Genomic DNA, 22,856 nt, shown 5'->3' with positions numbered 1-22,856 from the left:
TCAAAAGACCTCTTCAAATCACCAGCAACAAATGACCAGTAAAAAGTAAGTATGCCTTTAAGTAGTGCTTAAAATCCTCAGCAATGCCTTGGTTACTCCCAATCAGCTGGTCACTGTTAGGAGAAGACGTTTGGTCAAGAGCTCTCCACCAAAATGCCATGCAGCCTCGTTCATGAGCATGAGCAGGCAATTTAAGTGGCAATCAGCCCCTTAACGATCCTCCGGGTGGCTGTTCCTAGCCCGCTTCAGCTCCTTTACGAAGGTGGTAACTTGTGCTAAATGTGGGGTAAATCAGCATTTTAGATCAACACTCCATCTTGGCCACCTCAGAGGCTCTTATTCACAACAGAGATTTACAACAGAGGGTAGTTGAATCTTATTCGTACAGAAAGTTGTGAGGATGTGAAATTAATTTACAAAGTTAATTGGTTGAGGAAAAAACTATGTCAACATTCAAGTTGAGATTGGATAGGTGAATGAAGGGAAAGCGGTTGAAGGTATATGGGAACAGGGTGGGTAAATACCATTAGAACTATTTGCTCAGGAGGGTAAATGCTGACATGGACTGGTTGGGACAAATGGCTTGTTTCCATGTTGTAACTCCTATGTATATGTAAAGGTGCTTTATGAACTCACGTTCCTTCAACAACACCATTTCATTCAAAATCCAAGGCAGTTAGTAGAGTTGGTCAATGGGTCTCTAGTCAGCCATCATATTGGCCTTTCAGAATGACGTGATTGAGGAGATGCTGCACTCCTCGAGTAGTTACGTCGTGTTCAATGTTACAATTATTTTTGTTTGACTGAAACAGTAACAATTACAGATGTAATGAAGCTAACCATAAATACAAATCCAAACAGAATGAATTGAAAGCACTCTGGGAGAATAAAGAATACTGTACAGCCCAGGATGCAAAAAGAAGTTTGTAGGAAGCAGTTGAAATAAAATAGTGCAAATAGAATCCAATCACGATTAGTAGAAGAAAACTCAAAATGAATAAGCACTGAAGGATCTTCTGACTAAATTAAATAGCTGGGATCGCCGATAAATCTATTACTAAGAGAAACAAACAGGTAGTTGGTATATGTTTTGTTAAGTTCCCAGGTAATCTGTTGCAGATCCATCCTTCCACTGCCCCATCCACAAACATTCTTCAAAGTTTTTGAAGTGTGTTCATTCTTTAACTCAGACACAACTGAAGCTGGTTTAGAGTAGATCAATTTTCCTTCCCAAGAAGCTGAATATTTGGGCCATGCCAGTTATTTGGAAATGACAGAGGGACTGTGCCTTTGCTGCTTTTGCTTCACCGAGGATGCAGTTGTGGAAATTTGCTGGCTTATACACTTAAACCTCCAAACAACCTCCAAACCTCCTCCACACCCGGAACAGCCCTGCCCACGGTGGTGGAAGTCACAGTTATCTTAGACTTCTGTACTTCAGTTTTTAAGTTGCCTCATATCTGCCTGTCAGTGGTACACCACTGCGTGCATCAGGTCAATAATGTATAGTTCGCCAGGGCCAATACAAGTGGCCCTTTAATGTACAGCAGCTGCAATGCTGGGTACTCTCCACAATTATTTAAATGAAGGGATCCCAGAAAATCCTTGAAGGTTCTCTTTCCACACCAATGGTGTGAGATGTACTTCCGGCTGTGCTGCCATTGTGCCCCTAACAGAGAATCTTCCCATATGTTACCACCACTGCTGAAATCTGCCAACTCAACATTGCCTAGGGATCAACTTTGGGACCTTCCAGGTCTGTATGCTTCAATTTTACACCAGGCATTGCATTTATTAACTGAGGCACTAGGATAATGAATTTTCATAAAATAATTATTGTTAGTGTCACTGCAGATTAAATGTAACTTTATATTTTGTGACTTAGAACAAGGGAAAGGTTTGAAGCATCTCTTTGATAAAGCAGCGTAGCATACAGCAAGCACAAAGTTCCTCTAAATTATTCATAGATTAATTGTTTGATTTATTTCCTTCACTGCAGCCTACAACTGCACTCTATTGTGATGAAAGTTACTGAAACACATCTGTTGCTGTTTTACAGATGAGAAATGAGCCTAAGAACATATCCATCTCCTGCCAGTACATTGCACAGGTTAAAGGGCTTTCAGTGGAGAATGTCATGGAAGTGACGACACAGAATGCATTCAAACTTTTCCCAAAGCTTCAAAAATTCATCCATCAATAACGCAGGTTTTCTCTGCAATAAAAAGAAAAGTAACAAAAATGAGTAAGAATGATTTACTGCCTATAAAAAAAGATTTTGAAAGATTCTACCCTAAGTTTATTTATTTTTTCTTTGCATAATTTAGATTTAGATATCAAAGGAATATTCCATTATACTGCAGGAAACTGTTTCATCTCACTTTGTTAGGGACGCTTGTAATCTCCATCATATCGCCCAACTCCGCCCTGCCTCAGCCCATCGATTGCTGAAATCCTCCTTGTCTTTGTTGCCACCAAACTCGACTATTCCAATGCTTTCTTGGCAGCCTCCCAGCTTTCGCCCTCCATAAATTTCAGCTCATCCAAAACTCTGCTGTCCATATCTTAACTCACACATCACCCCCATGCTCTCTGACCTACAACCCACCGAGTTCTCTGCGCTCTTCCAATTGTGGCCTCTTGCACATCCCTAATTTCCAACGCCCCACAATTAGCGGCTGCGCCTTCAGCTGTTTAGGTCCTAAGTTCTGGAATTCCCTCTCTAAACATCTCTGCTTCTCTACCGCTCCCTCCTCCTTTAAGACACTATTTAAACCTTGCTCTTTGACCAAGCTTTTTGTTAGCTGTCCTAATTTCTCCTTGTGTGGCTGTGTCAAATTTTATTTGATAATGCTCCTGTGAAGCGCCTTGGAACATTTTACTACATTAAAGATGCTTTAAAATTACAAGTTGTTGTTCAAGGGAGGGCAGGAAGTTAATCCTTAATATAAACTATATAAAACAAGGCGAGAAAATAGTCTATTTTTCAATCATTAAAATGCTGATTGGTGGTAAAGCAACACACCAGAATTTAATTTTAAAGGCTTATCTATTTAGACTTTCAGATTAGACGTTAAGTCAAGGCACTGTCTGCCTGCTCCAGTAAAAGATTCCACGGCACTATTCAAAGAAGAGAAGGGTAGTTGTTGCAATGTCCTGGCCAACACTTATCCCTCAACCAAAACTATTAATACAAAACTACTATTAATCTAGTCATTCAACTCATTGTTATTTATGGATCCTTTTTGTGCACAAATTGGCTGCAGCTTTTGCTTACATTACAACAGGATAGCCAGTGGTCATAAAAGGTGCTATATTAATGCACATTCTCTTTTTCTTTAGATAGGACTTCACATTAAGCAGATTTAGATTACAGCCAAAGTTCACCCTTTGCAGCGTGAAACAACTCTTTCAGGTATTTTCTATCAGGAGATTCACTAAAAACATTTTTTTCTTTAATTACCAGGATATTCAATTCAGTTGCTCCAATGATAACTGAAGAATATTTAGTGAGTCAGAAAAACTGCATCTGTGATATTAGAAAGTGAACATAACACGGACATGCCAACCCTGGTAACCTGTATGACAAATACAATTTTCCGTGTCCGTGTTTGTCTTTGGCACAAGTCAAAACTTTCGGTATGTAGATGACTACAAATGCAAAAGCTCACATCCAATATTTGTCTAGTATTAATAATTGTCATTGTCATGGCACGCAGAATGGACAAATATTTAATTTCGAAGGACTCTTCTCCCTTTTCACATACAAGTTGTAAACATGATTTATTTTTGTTATCCACAAACATCCCATGTAATATAAGCTGGCACTATTTATAAAAAGCTTTAATTTACAGTGCAATGTGATGAGAAGATAAGTAATCATAGTTACTTACCAAAATACATCCATCAGACAATGATCCAAAATTTTTAACTGCTATTCAAAGGCGTCATATTTCTAGTTGCTTTCAAAAAATGCAATAAAGAGAAATGTCTGTCGAAAATTAAAATGAAATGTACGTATAGAATTGCAGATACCTAGCATGTGGGGAAGACCCGCACCAACCAACACACTTCTTGTAATGTTTTGACATAGCTCTACTGAGACTTTGGATTTTGAATCTCCGGCTCAGGCAAGATGGGCCAAATGGCCTCCTTCTGTGAATCATAGAAATTTACAGCACAGGAGACCATTCGGCCCATCATGTCTGTGCCAGCAGAAAAAGACCTATCCAGTCTAATCCCATTTTCCATCTCTTGGTCCGTAGCCTTGCAGGTTACGGCACTTTAAGTGTATATCCAAGAACTTTTTAAATGTGATGAGCAGTTCTGTCTCTACCACATTTTCAGGCAGTGAGTTCCAGACCCACAGCACTCTCTGGGTGAAAAATGTTCTTCTCAACTCCTCTCTAATCCTTCCACCAATTACTTTAAATCTATGCCCCCTGGTTATTGACCCCTCTGCTAAGGGAAATAGGTCCTTCCTATCCACTCTATCTAGGCCCCTCATAATTTTATACACTTCAATCAAGTCTCCCCTTGGCCTTCTCTGTTCTAAAGAAAACAACCCCTGCCTATCCAATCTTTTCTCATAGCTAAAATTCTCCAGTCCTGGCAACATCCTTATAAATCTTCTTTGTACCCTCTCTAGTGTAATCACATATTTCCTGTAATATGGTGACCAGAACTGTACACAGTCCTCTAGTTATGGCCAACTAGTGTTTTATAAAGTTCAAGCATAACCTCCCTGCTCTTATATTCTATGTCTCGGCTAATAAAGGAAAGTATCCTGGATGCCTTCTTAACCTCATTATCTACTTGTCCTGCTACCTTCAGAGATCTGTGGACATGCACTCCAGGGTCCCTCTGTTTCTCTACACTTCTCAATATCCTATCATTTATTGTGTATTCCCTGCCTTGTTAGCCATCACTTCTCTGGATTGAATTCCATTTGCCACTGTTCTGCCCACCTAACCAGCCCATTGATATCTTCTTGCAGTCTATAGCTTTCTTCCTCACTATCAACCACATGGGCAATTTTTTTGTGCTGTGCTGTATCATTCTGTGGATTGTCTTGCATGTGAAACAGCAGGCAGCAAAATTATCATAAAAATGGTAGAATATACAAATATGATTTGATTTTCAAAAATATGAAGTTAACTTAGTTATTCATCAGTAAGTACTGAGTCAAGATATGTATCCTTCTGTATGAGATATTCAACAAATATTCAAAATTATAGTGCTAATTTAATGTTGAAGCTTATAATATTTTTGGAAACCTTAAGAACCTACACCAGCGCAATAAGGGTTAATTATTTGGTCGGATTACATATTAAGCTGCTTTTCTGGATTATAAGTAGGATGTAAAAGTTAAAAACCAGGAAAAACAAGGTGTGTGCTTTAATCTGTCACAGTTCTTAATTCGGCCAAATATTCAGTTTGTGCAAATGGAATAATGCCTGCAGCAGGGTCACCCAGAGGATCAGAGCTGATTTCCCACAGACATCAATGTGCCGAAATCCTTCATCAATCTCAAGAAACTAACTTGAGATAGCACCAAGAACGTCAAAGAGATGCAGATTAATTTCTTTAATAAAGTAGAAACATGTCTCAAGACTCACAAAGTACAAATTGTAATTACGAGGGATCAGATGATCTATTATCTGAACTTTGTTACTACAGAAGTTAACTTTAGAAGTGAAGTTCACCCAAGTTACATCTGAAACTTAACCGTGAGAATTATGCATTAGCACAGCACTAAGATGTGCCTGCTTTGTTATTTGAAGTTGTGCTCCAAAGACCTTGGATCAGGTCCATTTTCTATCTATAATACATTATAGCTCCAATTTTAACTGGTGGTTAGGGTTGAGCATCAGGCTCACTCTGGCCTTGTTGTGGGGCTTTTTGCCAGTTTAACTCCCAGGCCTCATTTAAATAAGTTAGATCCGACTCCCGTCTGAACCCGGCCTCAATGACATGGCGCTAGTGGCCAAGCACACCAGGAGCCTGCCGCCGGGGATCCACGGGAATATTCCCCAGAAAATGTAAATGTGAGGGAGTTCTGGAGGCAATTGAAAGGTGGAGCCTGGAGCAGGAGAGGGCTAAGGTTTCCTTGTGGGACGGATGAGTTCTCCTCCTGGCCCAGATGGAAACTTAAATTTTTTTTAAGTTAGCTGACATCCGCCCTTATTGGGCCTATGCCCACGTGGTGCCAGGCTTCCTTTGTGAGACTGGCACGGATGCTGAGCACACAACTGGGCATTAAATCTAGTCGGGGTTCAATTGACACCATTGTCATTGAACTTTGAATATTTATGAGGCCTTCGCCTCCCAAATCTCTGGAGTTAAAATTACGACCGGCGAGAATGCAGCGCCAAGCTGGAGAGCAGGATACTGCCTCTATTTTAATCCCAACCCGCTCCCGTTTTCGTCAGACATGCGGGGTTAAAATCGCCCGTCATAAGTCTGTGTACGTGCAGAATTACTGTAAAGTAACATTCATTTTCAGCATTATGCTTTTTTCGCCACATTTGTCTGTCACACTTTTCTGTCGTGATTAAACTTACCCATTATTACTTATCTCTGATTGAGTCTTCCAAGGTTGATCTCCAAGATTGGTGCTGCTATTGTTCACTTACCTCTGAGACCTCCAAGCTGTGTCTTTAGGATAGGTGGTGCAGTTCTCTACAGAACCACCCACATTTGAGCTCACTGCAGCTGCTTATCTCTCTCCCGCCACGATTCCCTGCTGTTTTTCTTCCACTCCACACCCCTCCCCCTGCCACAATCCCCCGCTATAGTACTCCACTCCCGCCGCCACAATACCGTCTGATGTTCCCCCCTCCCCCCCGCCACAATACCCTGCTGATGTTCCCCCCTCCCCCCCGCCACAATACCCTGCTGATGTTCCGCCCTCCCCCCTCCCCCCCGCCACAATACCCTGCTGTGGTTCATCCCCCTTGTCCCTTCCCCCTCCACTTTTCCCTTCCCACTCCACCCCCACACCACCACAATCCCCGGCTGTGGTTCTTCCCACCTTATCTCCACAAACCCACCTTCCCCCACCTCCCCCCCCCAACATTACAATCCCCTGCTGTGATTCTCCTCCCTTCCGCCCCTGCACATCCACCATAATCCCCTGCTGTGGAAAATATATAACTCCTTTTGGTAACTGCTGAAGTGTATTTAGATGGGTGTATGGTGAAACAGTTACCTTCTTAATGGAACAGTGTGCAGGAAAGCAGCTGACACCTGTGATGTTCCCCCATGGGTACATTGAAGGGCTCTGTGACATAAAACTTAAAAGTAATGACCTTCGCTGCCATAGGCAATAAAAAGTGGATGGTTGACTGCCCCTGCAGGTCTTTCTGAACCAGGTGGCACATCTCAGTCTCAGTCTATACTGTTAACCCTGCACCTGGTCATTCAGTGTTCCTCCAGCAAGCCTAGATTGCTGGTTCTAGAAACATAGAACATAGAAATTTACAGCACAGAAGGAGGCCATTTCGGCCCATCGTGTCCATGCCGGCCGACAAAGAGCCGCACGGCCCTTGGTCAACAGCCCTAAAGGTTACATATAAACCTATGAACAATGACGGAAGGCAAAGAGCATCCAGCCCAACCAGTCTGCCTCACACAACTGCAACACCCCTTATACTAAAACATTCTACACTCCACCCCAACCGGAGCCATGTGATCTTCTGGGAGAGGCAAAAACCAGATTAAAAACCCAGGCCAATTTATTATTAGAGGCAGTTGCTCTACTGTCTCTAGTAGTTTGTTAGCCACATCATTTACCAGAAGGTTTTCATGACAGGACTCTAAAGCAGCCTCAAAAAGTACAACATTTTGGGGCACTTTCCATAAATGTTTGTTAATCCATTTTTGAAAGAGTAGGAATAGCAGGTGACTAGCCTGTTAACACTTTCTATCAATATGCACCCTTTACCTCATAACCATTTTTTTGTTAAGCTTAGCAGACAGGAAAATATGGGGTAGACTTTTGGTTTGGACGTCGAACCGGCACTATACTGGCGATGCACCAATGGCGCCTACCCACATTGGCAGTTGGGAGGTTCAACCCACTTTCAGGTTCGAGTTTCATTATAATTTTGTCGGCTAGTTGTGGGCACGAAATGGCAGTCCGCTACAGTTCGTTATTTTCCGGAGGCAGAAAATCGGCTAGCTATCGCTCGCAGCCAACTGGCCACTTAAACATGTTGGGGGTGTGGGGAGGAAGAGTGTGAGATTGGGCAGGCAGTGAACCACAAGATTTTTGTTGGACCGGAAGGAGCACTGATAAAATGTACCTTTTGGAGGGCCACCAGCAATCCCTTTATCCCTCTGAAGGCCTGAGGACTTGCATGCACCTTGCAAGCTCTGATCATTTCTCTTTGAAAGTTGAAATTAAGATCCTACAACAGGCCCTGATTTGCATAACTAACCAGCCACCCACCTAGTTTGGATGGGAGTTCTGAGCCTCTATTTAAAAGCTTGCTTGAAAGTTGATTCAGGTGGGAAAATGGGTACACAAGGTGCCCAACAACCTTTTCATTAGCGGTCACCTGTTTTTCAGAGGAGAAACAAGTGGCTAGCGGTTGAAAGTCTCCCTTATAGAATCTAAACACCATTTTCTTTCACTGCCCTGTGCTTTATAACATGGAGACATTGATCTGAAAGTTTTAACAAATTTCCATCATTAATAAAGAAATAATTACAACTCAAGCCATGATCCATCCTTTGTCCAGTTTGGACTCAGCAAAATGTGGACACCCTGCCCGTTCCAGACAATTTATTTTCCAAACAATAGCTTACATGATAGTAGCAGTTTCCACATTGCTAACAGGGTTATAAAGTGATAATGGAAGAGGGAAAAGAGTGTCATACAGGCTAGTTTGAGGAAACAGAAAATGATCTTTTAAATTCCGGCCAAATTACCAATTCTGCCCGACCCCACTGGTGGACATACACCATATCACCAAGAGACTCAGTATTGAAGCACATGGAACATCGTGAAGTTGCAGTACTTACCCACTAGATACCCACTAAACTCGTCAGAAAAAGTTAGGGCTTGTCCATTCATGTGCAAGTGAATTTTTAAAGCTGTGGTAAATCTTAATTACTGCGAAACAACCTCTCTGGCACTGAAAATTAACTTTTACAAATGTGGAGTCTCATTTCTTCAGATTTTAATTATTGTTGGAGATTTAAATTAAAAAAAATTTAAATAAAAACTTTTTTGTAACTTTTCTTTCTGTCTCTTATCTCTCTCTCTCTCTCTTTATCCCATCTTTATTTCCCTCTATTTTGCTTTCTGTACATGATTTGACATTGAATTGAATATTCTAACTTACACTTCCTGGTTTAGACTCTGTGTACCTCAGTCAGGATTCTTTAATCTGATTGGTTAAGGAGGCACACCATTTCTTGCCCTGTTCACAAAGACCCCAGGATCACCGAAAGATGGGACTTCTAATAACCATAAGTTCCAGTGCAAAAGCCCATAGAAGGTCTGTGGGCAAGTATAAGTGTAATGAACGGCTAGTGCCTTTTGTTCACCGCTGACTGTAAAATCTAGGCCATGATGTTTCCTCAACCCTTTGCAATTGAATAATGGTGGGCCTGGGGTGGGGGTGGGGGGGGAGTGGGTGGAAAAGAGAAAGAGTTAAGTTCAGTGGTAGTTAACACAAGAAACATAACAATTAGGAACAGGAGTAGGCCATCTAGCCCCTCAAGCCTGCTCCGCCACTCAACAAGATCATGGCTGATCTGGCCGTGGACTCAGCTCCACTTACCCGCCCGCTCCCCATAACCCTTAATTCCCTTATTGGTTAAAAATCTATCTATCTGTGACTTGAATACATTCAATGAGCTAGCCTCAACTGCTTCCTTGGGCAGAGAATTCCACAGATTCATAACCCTCTGGGAGAAGAAATTCCTTCTCAACTCGGTTTTAAATTGGCTCCCCCGTATTTTGAGGCTGTGCCCCCTAGTTCTAGTCTCCCCGACCAGTGGAAACAACCTCTCTGCCTCTATCTTGTCTATCCCTTTCATTATTTTAAATGTTTCTATAAGATCACCCCTCATCCTTCTGAACTCCAATGAATAAAGACCCAGTCTAATCAATCTATCATCATAAGGTAACCCCCTCATCTCCAGAATCAGCCTAGTGAATCGTCTCTGTACCCCCTCCAAAGCTAGTATATCCTTCCTTAAGTAAGGTGACCAAAACTGCATGCAGTACTCCAGGTGCGGCCTCACCAATACCCTGTACAGTTGCAGCAGGACCTCCCTGCTTTTGTACTCCATCCCTCTCGCAATGAAGGCCAACATTCCATTCGCCTTCCTGATTACCTGCTGCACCTGCAAACTAACTTTTTGGGATTCATGCACAAGGACCCCAGGTCCCTCTGCACCGCAGCATGTTGTAATTTCTCCCCATTCAAATAATATTCCCTTTTACTGTTATTTTTTTCCTCACATGACCTCACATTTTACGACATTGTATTCCATCTGCCAAACCTTAGCCCATTCGCTTAACCTATCTAAATCTCTTTGCAGCCTCTCTGTGTCCTCTACACAACCCGCTTTCCCACTAATCTTTGTATCATCTGCAAATTTTGTTACACTACACTCTGTCCCCTTTTCCAGGTCATCTATGTATATTGTAAACAGTTGTGGTCCCAGCACCGATCCCTGTGGCACACCACTAACCACCGATTTCCAACCCGAAAAGGACCCATTTATCCCGACTCTCTGCTTTCTGTTAGCCAGCCAATTCTCTATCCATGCTAATACATTTCCTCTGACTCCGCGTACCTTTATCTTCTGCAGTAACCTTTTGTGTGGCACCTTATCGAATGCCTTTTGGAAATCTAAATACACCACATCCATCGGTACACCTCTATCCACCATGCTCGTTATATCCTCAAAGAATTCCAGTAAATTAGTTAAACATGATTTCCCCTTCATGAATCCATGTTGCGTCTGCTTGATTGCACTATTCCTATCTAGATGTCCCGCTATTTCTTCCTTAATGATAGCTTCAAGCATTTTCCCCACTACAGATGTTAAAACTCCTCTCTATCTTTAGAGTTTTCTCATTCCATGTACATTTTAACATGAGAGAAAGGGATACACCGAGCAATTACAGGCCAGTCAGCCTAACCTCGGTGGTGGGAAAATTATTGGAACAAATGCTGAGGGACAGGATAAATCTTTATTTAGAAAGACACAGATTAATCAAGGACAGTCAGCATGGATTTGTTATGGGAAGATTGTATCTGACTAATTTGATTGAATTTTTTGAGGAGGTAACAAGGAGGGTCGATGAGAGTAGTGCATTTGATGTAGTCTATCTGGATTTTAGCAAGGCTTTTGATAAGATCCCGCATGGCAGACTGGTCACTAAAGTAAAAACCCATGGGATCCAAGGCAAAGTGGTAAGTTTGGCTCAGAGGCAGGAAACAAAGGGTAATGATCAACGGATGTTTTTGTGATTGGAAGGCTGTCTCCAGTGGAGTTCCACAGGGCTCAGTATTAGTTCCCTTGCTTTTTGTGGTATATATCAATGATTCGGACTTGAATGTAGGGATTATGATTAAGAAGTTTGCAGATGATACAAAAATTGACCGTGTAGTTGATAATGAAGAAGAAAGCTGTGGACTGCAGGAAGAGATCAATGAACTGGTCAGGTGGGCACAACAGTGGCAAATGGAATTCAATACGGAGAAGTGTGAGGTAATGCATTTGGGGAGGGCTAACGAGGCAAGGGAATACAGAATAAATGGTAGGACACTTAGAAGTGTAGAGGAACACATGGAGCGCATGTCCACAAATCCCTGAACGTAGCAGGACAGGTAGATAAAGTTGTTAAGAAGGCATACGGGATACTTGCCTTTATTAGCCGAAGCATAGAATATAAGAGCAGGGAGGTTATGCTTGAACTTTTGCTTTGAATTTTGTCGGATCTACTGTAACTTTTCGGGAATGCGGCGGAATCCCTGTTTACATGTGCAAATGGGATTTCCGCCAAAGTTTTGGCTGCAGAGATGAAGCAGCTCCAAGCCATTTTCTAACCCAAGAGATTTTAGGAGGGAAGAACAGTTACATGCATATTGTACAAGTTTTGTAAAGTGCTAAGTAAATAGTATTACAACAGGATGCGCCAGTATTTTTCAGTTTCAGATGTGTGATTTAGTCATGTCAGCTTTAGTAAATTTGTAGCATTTTAGTGATTGCTAAACCTCTGTCATGTTTGGGCTAAAGCAAGGCCACAATATACATTAGAAAACTGTACTCCAGACCCTGGATTACACTTCTAAAGTTAACCTCTATCGTAACAAAGTTGAGATAATAGATCATTTGATCCCTCGTAATTACAATTTGTACTTTGTGAGTCTTGAGACATTTTTCTACTTAATTAAAGAAATTAATCTGCATCTCTTTGACGTTCTTGGTGCTATCTCAAGTTAGCTTCTTGAGATTGATGAAGGATTTCGGCACATTGATGTTTGTGGGAAAACAGCTCTGATCCTCTGGGTGACCCTGCTCCAGGCATTATTCCATTTGTACAAACTGAATACTTGGCCGAATTAAGGACTGTGACAGATTAAAGCACACACCTTGTTTTTCCTGTTTTTAACTTTTGCATCCTACTTATAATGCAGAAAAGCAGCTTAATATGTAATCTGACCAAATAATTAACCCTCATGGCGCTGGTGTAGGTTCTTAGGATTTCCAAAAATATTATAAGCCTCAATATTAAAATAGCACTATAATTTTGAATATTTGTTACAATGCTGCCAATGTACACCCCATATAGAAGGATACATCATATGTTTACTAAGTACTTACTGTGCAATAATTAAGTTAACTTCATAACATATTTTTGAAAATCAAATTATATTTGTATATTCTACCAGTTTGATAATGTTGCTGCCTGTTGTTTCAAACGTAAGATCTTCCACAGAATGATACAGCAGAGCACAAAAAAATTGCCCATGTGGTTGATAGTGAGGAAGAAAGCTGTAGACTGCAAGGAGACATCAATGGACCGGTCAGGTGGGCAGAACAATGGCAAACGGAATTCAATCCGGAGAAGTGTGAGGTAATGCATTTGGGAGGTCTAACAAGGCAAGGGAATACACAATAAATGGCAGGATACTGAGAAGTATAGAGGAACAGAGGGACCTTGGAGTGCATGTCATAAGAACATAAGAAATAGGAACAGAGTAGGCGATACGGCTCCGCCATTCAATAAGATCATGGCTGATCTGATCATGGACTCAGGTCCACTTACCCGCCCGCTCCCCATAGCCCCTTATCGTTTAAGAAATTGTCTATTTTTGTCTTAAATTTATTCAATGTCCCAGCTTCCACAGCTCCCTGAGGCAGCGAATTCCACAGATTTACAACCCTCTGAGAAAAGAAATTTCTTCTCATCTCTGTTTTAAATTGATGGCCCCTTATTCTAAGATCATGCCCTATAGTTCTAGTCTCCCCCATCAGTGGAAACATCCTTTCTACATCCACCTTGTCAAGCCCCCTCATAATCTTATACGTTTCGATAAGATCACCTCTCATTCTTCTGAATTCCAATGATTAGAGGTCCAACCTATTCAACCTCTCCTCATAACTCAACCCCCTCATCCCCGGAATCAACTTAGTGAACCTTCTCTGAACTGCCTCCAAATCAAGTATATCCTTTCGTAAATATGGAAACCAAAACTGCACACAGTATTCCAGGTGTGGCCTCACCAATACCTTGTATAGCTGTAGCAAGCCTTCCCTCTCTTTTATACTCCATCCCCTTTGCAATAAAGGCCAAGATACGATTGGCCTTCCTGATCACTTGCTGTACCTGCATACTATCCTTTTGTGTTTCATGCATAAGTACCCCCAGGACCCGCTATAGTTCAGCACTTTGCAATCTTTCTCCATTTAAATAATAACTTGCTCTATGATTTTTTTCTGCCAAAGTGCATGACCTCACACTTTCCAACATTATATTCCATCTGCCAAATTTTTGCCCACTCACTTAGCCTGTCTATGTCCTTTTGCAGATTTTTTGTGTCCTTCTCACACATTGCTTTTCTTCCCATCTTTGTATCGTCAGCAAACTTGGCTAGGTTACACTCAGTCCCTTCTTCCAAGTCATTAATATAGATTGTAAATAGTTGGGGTCTCAGCACTGATCCCTGCGGTACCCCACTAGTTATTGGTTGCCAACCAGAGAATGAACCATTTATCCTGACTCTCTGTTCCCTGTTAGTTAGCCAATCCTTTATCCATGCTAATATATTACCCCCAACCCTGTGAACTTTTATCTTGTGCAGTAACCTTTTATGTGGCACCTTGTCAAATGCCTTCTGGAAGTTCAAATACACCACATCCACTGGTTCCCCTTTATCCAACCTGGGGATAGCAGGACAGGTAGATAGGGTGGTTAAGAAGGCATACGGGATATGTGTTTATTAGCCAAGGCATAGAATATAAGAGCAGGGAGGTTATGCATGAACTGTTTGGCCACAGCTAGAGTACTGCATGCAGTTCTGGTCACCACATTACAGGAAAGATGTGATTGCACTAGAGAGGGTACAGAGGAGATTTACAAGGATGTTGCCTGGACTGGAAAGATTTGGATAGGCTGGGGCTGTTTTTTTTGGAATAGAGGAGGCTGAGAGGAGACCTAATTGAGGTGTATAAAATTATGAGGGGCCTAGATAGAGTGGATACGAAGGACCTATTCCCCTGCGCAGAGTGTTCAATAACCAGGGGGCATAAATTTAAAGTAAATGGCAGGATGTTTAGAGGGAATTTAAGGGAAAAGATTTTCACCCAGAGGGTGATGGGGGTCTGGAACTCACTGCCTGAAAGGGTGCTAGAGGCAGAAACCCTCATAGCATTTAAAAAGTACTTGGATATGCCCTTGATGTGCCATGATCTACAAGGCTACGGACCAAGAGCTGGAAAGTGGGATTAGGCTGGATATGGGCTGAATGGCCTCCTTCTGTGCTGTAAATTTCTATGATTCTATCAGGAAAGACTGAACAGGCTAGGGCTCTTTTCTCTAGAAAATAGAAGACTAGGGAGTGATCTGATAGAGGTCTTTAAGATAATGAAAGGGTTTGAAAGGATAGGCATGGAGAAAATGTTTCCACTTGTGAAAGAGTCCAAAACGAGAGGCCATAAATATAAGATAGTCACTAATAAATCCGATACGGAATTCAGCAGCAACATCTTTACCCAAACAGTGGTAAGAATATGGAATGCACTACCACATGCAGTAACTGAGACAAATAACATAGATGCATGTAAGGGGAAGCTAGATAAGCACATGAGGGATAAATGAATAGAAGGGTATGCTGATAGGGTTAGATGAAGAGGAATGGGAGGAGGCTCATGTGGAGCATAAATGCTGGCATAGATCAGTTGGGCCAAAAGGCCGGTTTCAATGTAACTCGATGCTACTAGAAATAACATTTATAACTACAACATTTGTATCATAAAAATATACAATTCTTACTGAACCGTGCCTATAAAATTGGTCATTTAATGTTAGAATTGCTTGTAAAACATTTTTCCCCAAATAGGCCTGTGCTTCTGTCTTGAGCTTGAGCTTGAGCTTTAAGTTTCACCTTGGCCTTGGGTACTGGGATTTCCAGCTGCTGTGGATAAATCCTGAGACAGATAGTGAAAGACAAAAAGAATGAACGAGCGTGAGTGCATGCATCGAAGTAGTCACTTTCACCATGCTCTGTGAAATAACAATATCCAGAGAGCACCACATCAATTCACAACGAGAAAATAACCGACAATTAAAAATCCTGTGTGTTGTGTATCTGTAAAGCATGCACTCCCATGTTCCACCAGGGAGCTCATCCCCTGAAGTCCCAAGGGATCCCTGCATCCCTTGGGAGCACTGTATATAAGCCGGCTCCTAAGGCCTGTTCCTCACTCTGGAGAGTCTTATTAAAGACTGAGGTCACTGTTTCTTTAACCTCCCTGTGTGCAGCCTCATCTGTGTTAGGAACACAATAACTGGTGACGAAAATACAAATCCAACGCAAAGATGCAGCAAACTGTGGGCATCCTGGAGAAGTTCTCGGAGGGTGAGGACTGGGAAGCCTATGTCGAACGGCTAGACCAGTACTTTGTAGCCAATGAGCTGGACGGAGAAGATCCTCCTCACAGTCTGCGGGGTACCGACCTACAACCTCATGAAGAATCTTCTGGCTCTGGTGAAACCCACAGATAAGTCGTATGAGGAGCTGTGTGCAATGGTTCGGAAGCATCTTAACCCGAGGGAGAGTGTGCTGATGGCGAGGTATCGGTTCTACACGTGCCAGCGATCTGAAGGTCAGGAAGTGGCGAGCTACGTCGCCGAGCTAAAGCGACTTGCAGGACAATGTGAGTTTGATGGCTACCTGGAGCAGATGCTCAGAGACTTTTTTGTACTGGGCATTGGCCATGAGACCATCCTACGAAAACATTTGACTGTAGAGACACCAACCCTCAGTAAGGCCATTGCGATAGCACAGGCGTTTATGTCCACCAGTGATAACACCAAACAAATCTCTCAGCACATAAATTAACTGGAACTGTGTTTGCGAGCAGAAATGTACAGGGCAGAACCCACGAGTCTGCAATTGCCAGCAGGCCTCAGGTGACCCAGATGACTCAGAGTCCCCAACAAAGGATGAATGAAAGGCAATTCACACCTTGTTGGCGTTGTGGAGGCTTCCATTCAGCCTATTCATGCCGCTTCAAAGGGTATGTTTGCAAGAGCTGTGGAACAATGGGGCACCTCCAACGAGCTGCAAGCTCTGCAAAACCTGCTAACCACCACGTGGCAGAGGAAGATCAGTCCATGGTGGATCAAAGCAATTTCGAGCCTCAGAGCGAGGAGGCAGATGCTGAAGTACACGGGGTGCACACATTTTCGACGAAATGTCCACCTATAATGCTAAACGTAAAATTGAATGGCTTACCCGTAGCCACGGAACTGGACACTGGCACTAGCTAATCCATCATGAGTAAAAAGATGTTTGAGAGATTGTGGTGCAACAAGGCATTCAGACCAGCCCTGAGCCCCATCCACACGAAACTGAGAACATACACCAAAGAGCTTATCACTGTCCTCGGCAGCGCCGTGGTCACGGTCACCTACGAGGGCACGGTGCATGAACTGCCACTCTGGATTGTCCCGGGTGATGGCCCCACACTGCTTGGAAGGAGCTGGCTGGGCAAAATCCGCTGGAACTGGGACGACATCCGAGCGCTATCACATGTCGACGAGGCCTCATGTACCCAGGTTCTCAACAAATTTCCTTCTCTTTTTGAGCCAGGCATCGGAAACTTTTCCGGGGTGAAGGTGCGGATCCACTTGGTCCCAGAGGCATGACACATTCACCACAAGGCGCGAGCGGTACCTCACATGATGAGGGAGAGAGTGGAAATCGAGCTGGACAGGCTGCAACGCGAGGGCATCATCTCCCCAGTGAAATTCAGCGAGTGGGCCAGCCCGATTGTTCCAGTACTCAAAAGTGATGGCACGGTCAGGATTTGCGCCGATTATAAAGTAACTATTAATCGTTTCTCGCTACAGGACCAATACCCGCTACCTAAGGCAGACGACCTATTTGCGACGCTGGCAGGAGGCAAGACGTTCACCAAGCTCGACCTGACTTCGGCCTACATGACGCAGGAGCTGGAGGGGTCTTCGAAGGGCCTCACCTGCATCAACACGCACAAGGGACTGTTCATCTACAACAGATGCCCGTTTGGAATTTGGCCGGCTGCAGCGATCTTTCAGAGAAACATGGAGAACCGACTCAAGACATACGGTGGTCTTTCAGGACAACATATTGGTCATGGGTCGGGACACTGCCGAGCACCTACAAAACCTGGAGGAGGTCCTCCAGCAACTGGATCATGTAGGGCTGCGGCTGAAGAGGTCGAAATGCGTCTTCATGGCAACAGAAGTGGAGTTTTTGGGGAGAAAGATCATGGCGGACGGCATTCTGCCCACAGATGCCAAGACAGAGGCTATCAGGAACGTGCCCAGGCCAAAGAACGTCACAGAGCTGCGGTCGTTCCTGGGACTCCTCAACTATTTTGATAACTTCCTACCGGGGTTAAGCACCCTTTTAGAGCCCCTACATGTGTCATTGCGCAAAGGTGAGAACTGGGTATGGGGAAAAAAACCAAGTAATTGCTTTTGAGAAAGCCAGAAACATCTTATACTCCAACAAGCTGCTTGTATTGTATAACCTGTGTAAAAGTCTTGTGCTAGCATGTGACGCGTCGTTGTACGGAGTCGGGTGTGTATTACAACAAGCTAACGTTGCGGGGAAGTTGCAACCTGTCGCCATGCTTCCAGGAGCTTGCCTAAGGCCAAGAGGGCCTACAGCATGATTGAGAAAGAGGCATTAGCGTGTGTGTTCGGGGTAAAGAAAATGCATCAGTACTTGTTTGGCCTCAAATTTGAGCTGGAAACCGATCAAAAGCCCCTCACATCCCTGTTCGCTGAAAACAAGGGGATAAATACTAATGCCTCAGCCCGCATGCAAAGATGGGCACTCGCGCTATCAGTGTATAACTATACCATCCGCCACAGGCCAGGCACCGAGAACTGTGCAGATGCTCTCAGTCGGCTACCATTGCCCACCACAGGGGTGGAAATGGCACAAACTTGTTGATGGTGGCGCAGCCCGCAGACTTGTTGATGGTCATGGAAGCATTTGAAAATGATAAATCGCCTGTCACTGCCCGCCATATTAGGACTTGGACCAGCCAAGATCCTCTGCTGTCCCGAGTAAAAAACTGTGTACTGCATGGGAGCTGGACCAGCATCCCCGTTGAAATGCAAGAGCCAATCAAGCCATTCCAGCGGCGAAAGGACGAGCTGTCCATTCAGGCAGACTGCATGTTGTGGGGTAATCGCGTAGTGCTACCAAAAAAGGGCAGGGAGACGTTCATTTCGGATCTCCACAGCACACACCCGGGTATAGTAATGATGAAAGCGATAGCCAGATCCCACGTGTGGTGGCGCGGTATCGACTCTGACTTAGTGTCCTGTGTACGGCAATGCAGCGTATATACTCAGTTGAGCAATGTACCCAGAGAGGCATCACTAAGCTTGTGGTCCTGGCCCTCCAGTCCATGGTCGAGGGGCCATGTCGACTATGCAGGCCCGTTTCTCGATAAAATGTTCCTGGTGGTGGTGGATGCTTTTTCAAAATGGATTGATTGTGAAATAATGTCAGGAAGCACCGCCACCGCTGAAAGCCTGAGGGCCATGTTTGCCATCCATGGCCTACCTGACATGCTGGTCAGTGACAACGGGCCATGTTTCACCATTGCCGAATTTAAAGAATTCATGACCCGCAATGGGATCAAACATGTCACCCCGGCCCCGTTTAAACCAGCCTCCAATGGGCAGGCAGAGCAAGCAGTACAAACCATCAAACAGAGCCTTAAACGAGTCACAGAAGGCTCACTCCAAACCTGCCTGTCCCGCGTACTGCTCAGCTACCGCACGAGACCCCACTCACTCACAGGGGTGCCCCTGGCTGAGCTACTCATGAAAAGGGCATTTAAAACCAGGCTGTCGCTGGTTCATCCCAACCTGCATGATCAGGTAGAGAGCAGGCGGCAGCAACAAAATGTAAACGATGGTCGCGCCACTGTGTCACGGGAAATTGATCAGAATGACCCTGTGTATGTGCTAAACTATGGACATGGTCCCAAGTGGATCGTGGGCACGGTGATAGCTAAAGAAGGGAATAGGGTGTTTGCAGTCAAACTAGACAATGGACAAATTTGCAGAAAGCACCTAGACCAATCGAGGCTGCGGTTCACAGACTGCCCTGAACAACCCACTGCACACACCACCTTTTTCGAGCCCACAACACACACCCAAAGGATCAACGACACCATGCCGGACCAGGAAATCAAACCCATCACGCCCAACAGCCTAGCAAGGCCAGGCTCACCTAGCAGCCCTGCAGGGCCAACAACACGCCAGCCCAGCGAGGGCACAGCCAACACACCAGAACAGACATTTGTACTGAGGCGGTCCACCAGGGAAAGAAAGGCTCCCGACCACCTCACCTTGTAAATAGTTTTCACTTTGACTTTGGCGGCGGGGGGGCAGTGATGTTGTGTATCTGTAAAACATGCACTCCCATGTTCCGCCACCAGGGAGCTCATTCTCTGAAGTCCCAAGGGATACCAGCATCCCTTGGGAGCACTGTATGTAAGCCTGTTCCTCACTCTGGAGTGTCTTATTAAAGACTGAGGTCACTGTTACTTTAACCTCCCTGTGTGCAGCCTCATCTGTGTTAGGAACACAATACTGTGGACAAATTTTGTGTCTGAGATGTATCATGTATTGAAATGTTTTCCGCATTTGTATGGAGCTACAAGATGGAATGTGCCATGACAACCAAGCAGAAAATTTACAAATGACTAATGCATAAGGTACAGGGGAAAAAAATCACCTTTTTTTCAACATTTTATATAGTTCAAACTAGTATATGAAAACTTCTGAGCTAAATATGTTGTTTGAGATGAGACACTTTTTTTTCTTTCACTGAAGAGGACTGATATTTGTGCTGGGACGAGAGATATTTATGTGCTGCTTTACTGCTAACCTTGCACGCTACAATTGGTGCCAGCCAGATAGTTAGGCCTGACCCTGACAAATTACTATCTGTTCACATGCTGGTCATTAGCAATTCAACAGTGGGAAAAGCTCACTTGCGCAATGTAAGCTGCAACAAAAAACATCAAATTGATCTTGGGAAGGGGGAGAAAAAATGTTTTTATAATCTTGTACATAACTGAGGAAAAAGAAAGATGGTTTTGGATAGGGAAGGGAGAAGAATAAGCAAATATCTAAAATACTTGCATCTAAGCAAACAATTCAAATCCATCATGGAGAGAGAGAAAAATATATTTTATAATGTAAATAGCTGAGACTTTTGTCATGAATTTTGTCGGAGCTACTGCAACTTTTCAGAAGTGTAGCGGAATCCCTGTTTACGTGTGCAAATGGGATTTCCGCCGAAGTTTTGGCTGTAGAGATGGAGCAGCTCCAAGCCATTTTCTAACCCAAGAGATTTTAGGAGGGAAGAACTGTTACTTGCATATTGGTTTTGGAAAGTGTTAAGTAAATAGCATTACAACAGGATGAGACCAGTATTTTTCAGTTTCAGGAAGATGTTATACTTTCGTTTCATGTCAGATGTGTGCTTTAGTCATGGGTCAGCTTTAGTAAATTTGCTGCATTTCAGTGCTCGCTAAACCTCTGTCATGTTTGGGCTAAAGCAGGACTACAATAAACATTTTTTTTTGAACTGTACTCCAGACCCTGGATTACACTCGGGTTCTGCATGTTTTAACAAAAATTATGTTTAATAAGTCCTATTGTTGTATTTCTGGAGTCAGTTCCAATGGAAAATTAAAATGTTGCAACAAATCATTATACCGTAGCACTGTTTTGAGAGAGATTACACCTGTGAAAATGAATGCAATCTAACATCAGATAATAATGCAGCTTGTGAAATCTTACGAAACTTACTGCATGTCAATAAATTAAGTGAGATAATAATGCATGTTTGTTGCTACACTAACTAGTCTATACTTGTTGAATGAAAACAAATTGCACAATCATCTCTCTTAACATTATTGCATCTCTCTTGGCATTCCTCAAAGATTTTTATGGAATTTCCTCTTTCCACTCCTGCTGATTGCCAATGCTAAGCAAGTTAGAAGTGAAGCTGAAGTTTGTGTCAAACTCCTAGAATTTTTTGTGAATACTCCTTTCTAAGGTTGCCAACTCTGGATGGATGTATTCCTGGAGGTCTCATCATATGACCTACTTCCAACCACCCCGTCCCCGTGTTCCCACCATTGGTCACCCAACACGTCCATCCTATTGCCTTCCCACGCCAAGTGGGAAATGAACAGACTGTTACCCGATTGGATGATTCTTGACTTTCAGTCAAACAGCCATTTTTCCCCATCTCCAATAAAAGTGTTCAAAGAAAACAAAAAAATAAATAAATGTTGTAACGCCTCGATGGTTTTTCTTCCTGGTTGTTCGCAGCAGTGTCCTTGAGATTCAATTTCAATTCCTGGAGACTCTAGGTCAATCCTGGAGGGCTGGCAACCCTATTTCCTATTAAAGCACAGCGCTATAAAGCAAATACGCAGACCAGGCAGCACTGGGATTGGGTGGGCAAGCAAACAGTCAGGCAATGATGCAATAACAACAACAACTTGCATTTATATAGCACTTTTAACATAGTAAAATGTCACATGGCGCTTCACAGGAGTGTTATCAAACACAATCTGACGCCAAGCCACATAAGGAGATATTAGGGCAGATGAAAAGAGATAGGTTTTAAGGAGCGTCTTGAAGTTAGAGAGACAGAGATGTTTAGGGAGGGAATTCCAGAGCTTAAGACCTTGGCAGCTGAATGAAGCACTCAGTATGGGAGGATGGTCGAGCATACAGGCTGTGAAGACTTGGGAGGAACAGACCAAGATCAAAGGTTGGCAGCCAAGCCAGCACACAGGCTTGGGGAGTGTTCAGCTCCCGTTCACTGCCTTGCTGATTGTTCTTGTGGCCACAGCATCGCAAACCGAGTGAACAGAAGTGAAACACAGTAAGTCCCAGCCACAACACTAGAACAAAGAAGCAAACTGCAGACCAGACTGGAATATCTCAAGGTGAATCGGGAAGGTCTTGGGTGGGTTGAATTGTGTGTGGGAGGAGAAGGGAGGGGATCAGGCTCAGACTGCTGGGGATGGGTCATTGTAACTTCAGCGAGATGATAGTGCCAAAAAGA

The 22,856-nt window shown here is 43.5% G+C and overlaps 1 protein-coding gene and 1 long non-coding RNA gene across 8 annotated transcripts in view; one reads left to right on the top strand and one right to left on the bottom strand.

Moving 5' to 3' along the window:
• LOC139273105 (putative deoxyribonuclease TATDN3) overlaps nt 1–3,364 on the top strand; it is a 100,102-nt gene extending 96,738 nt beyond the window's left edge. For 5 of the 6 annotated variants that reach the window (XM_070889496.1, XM_070889495.1, XM_070889494.1 and 2 more), the window contains one exon: nt 2,060–2,270. In XM_070889496.1, the coding sequence (XP_070745597.1) occupies nt 2,060–2,203 (144 nt within the window). In that variant the 3' untranslated portion in view covers nt 2,204–2,270. Of the gene's footprint in view, nt 1–2,059; nt 2,271–3,342 lie in introns of those variants that run through there. The other variant, XM_070889492.1, reaches the window with a different exon arrangement.
• The window catches only part of LOC139273107 (uncharacterized), a 33,347-nt gene continuing 12,448 nt past the window's right edge, over nt 1,958–22,856 (bottom strand). For both annotated transcript variants that reach the window (XR_011595017.1, XR_011595018.1), the window contains exon 2: nt 1,958–2,215. This is a non-coding gene — a long non-coding RNA (uncharacterized lncRNA). The remainder of the gene's footprint in view (nt 2,216–22,856) is intronic.

The sequence above is a fragment of the Pristiophorus japonicus genome, chromosome 9, assembly GCF_044704955.1.
Source record: "Pristiophorus japonicus isolate sPriJap1 chromosome 9, sPriJap1.hap1, whole genome shotgun sequence".
Lineage (NCBI taxonomy): Eukaryota > Metazoa > Chordata > Chondrichthyes > Pristiophoridae > Pristiophorus > Pristiophorus japonicus.
This window is presented reverse-complemented; position numbering and strand designations above follow the sequence as displayed.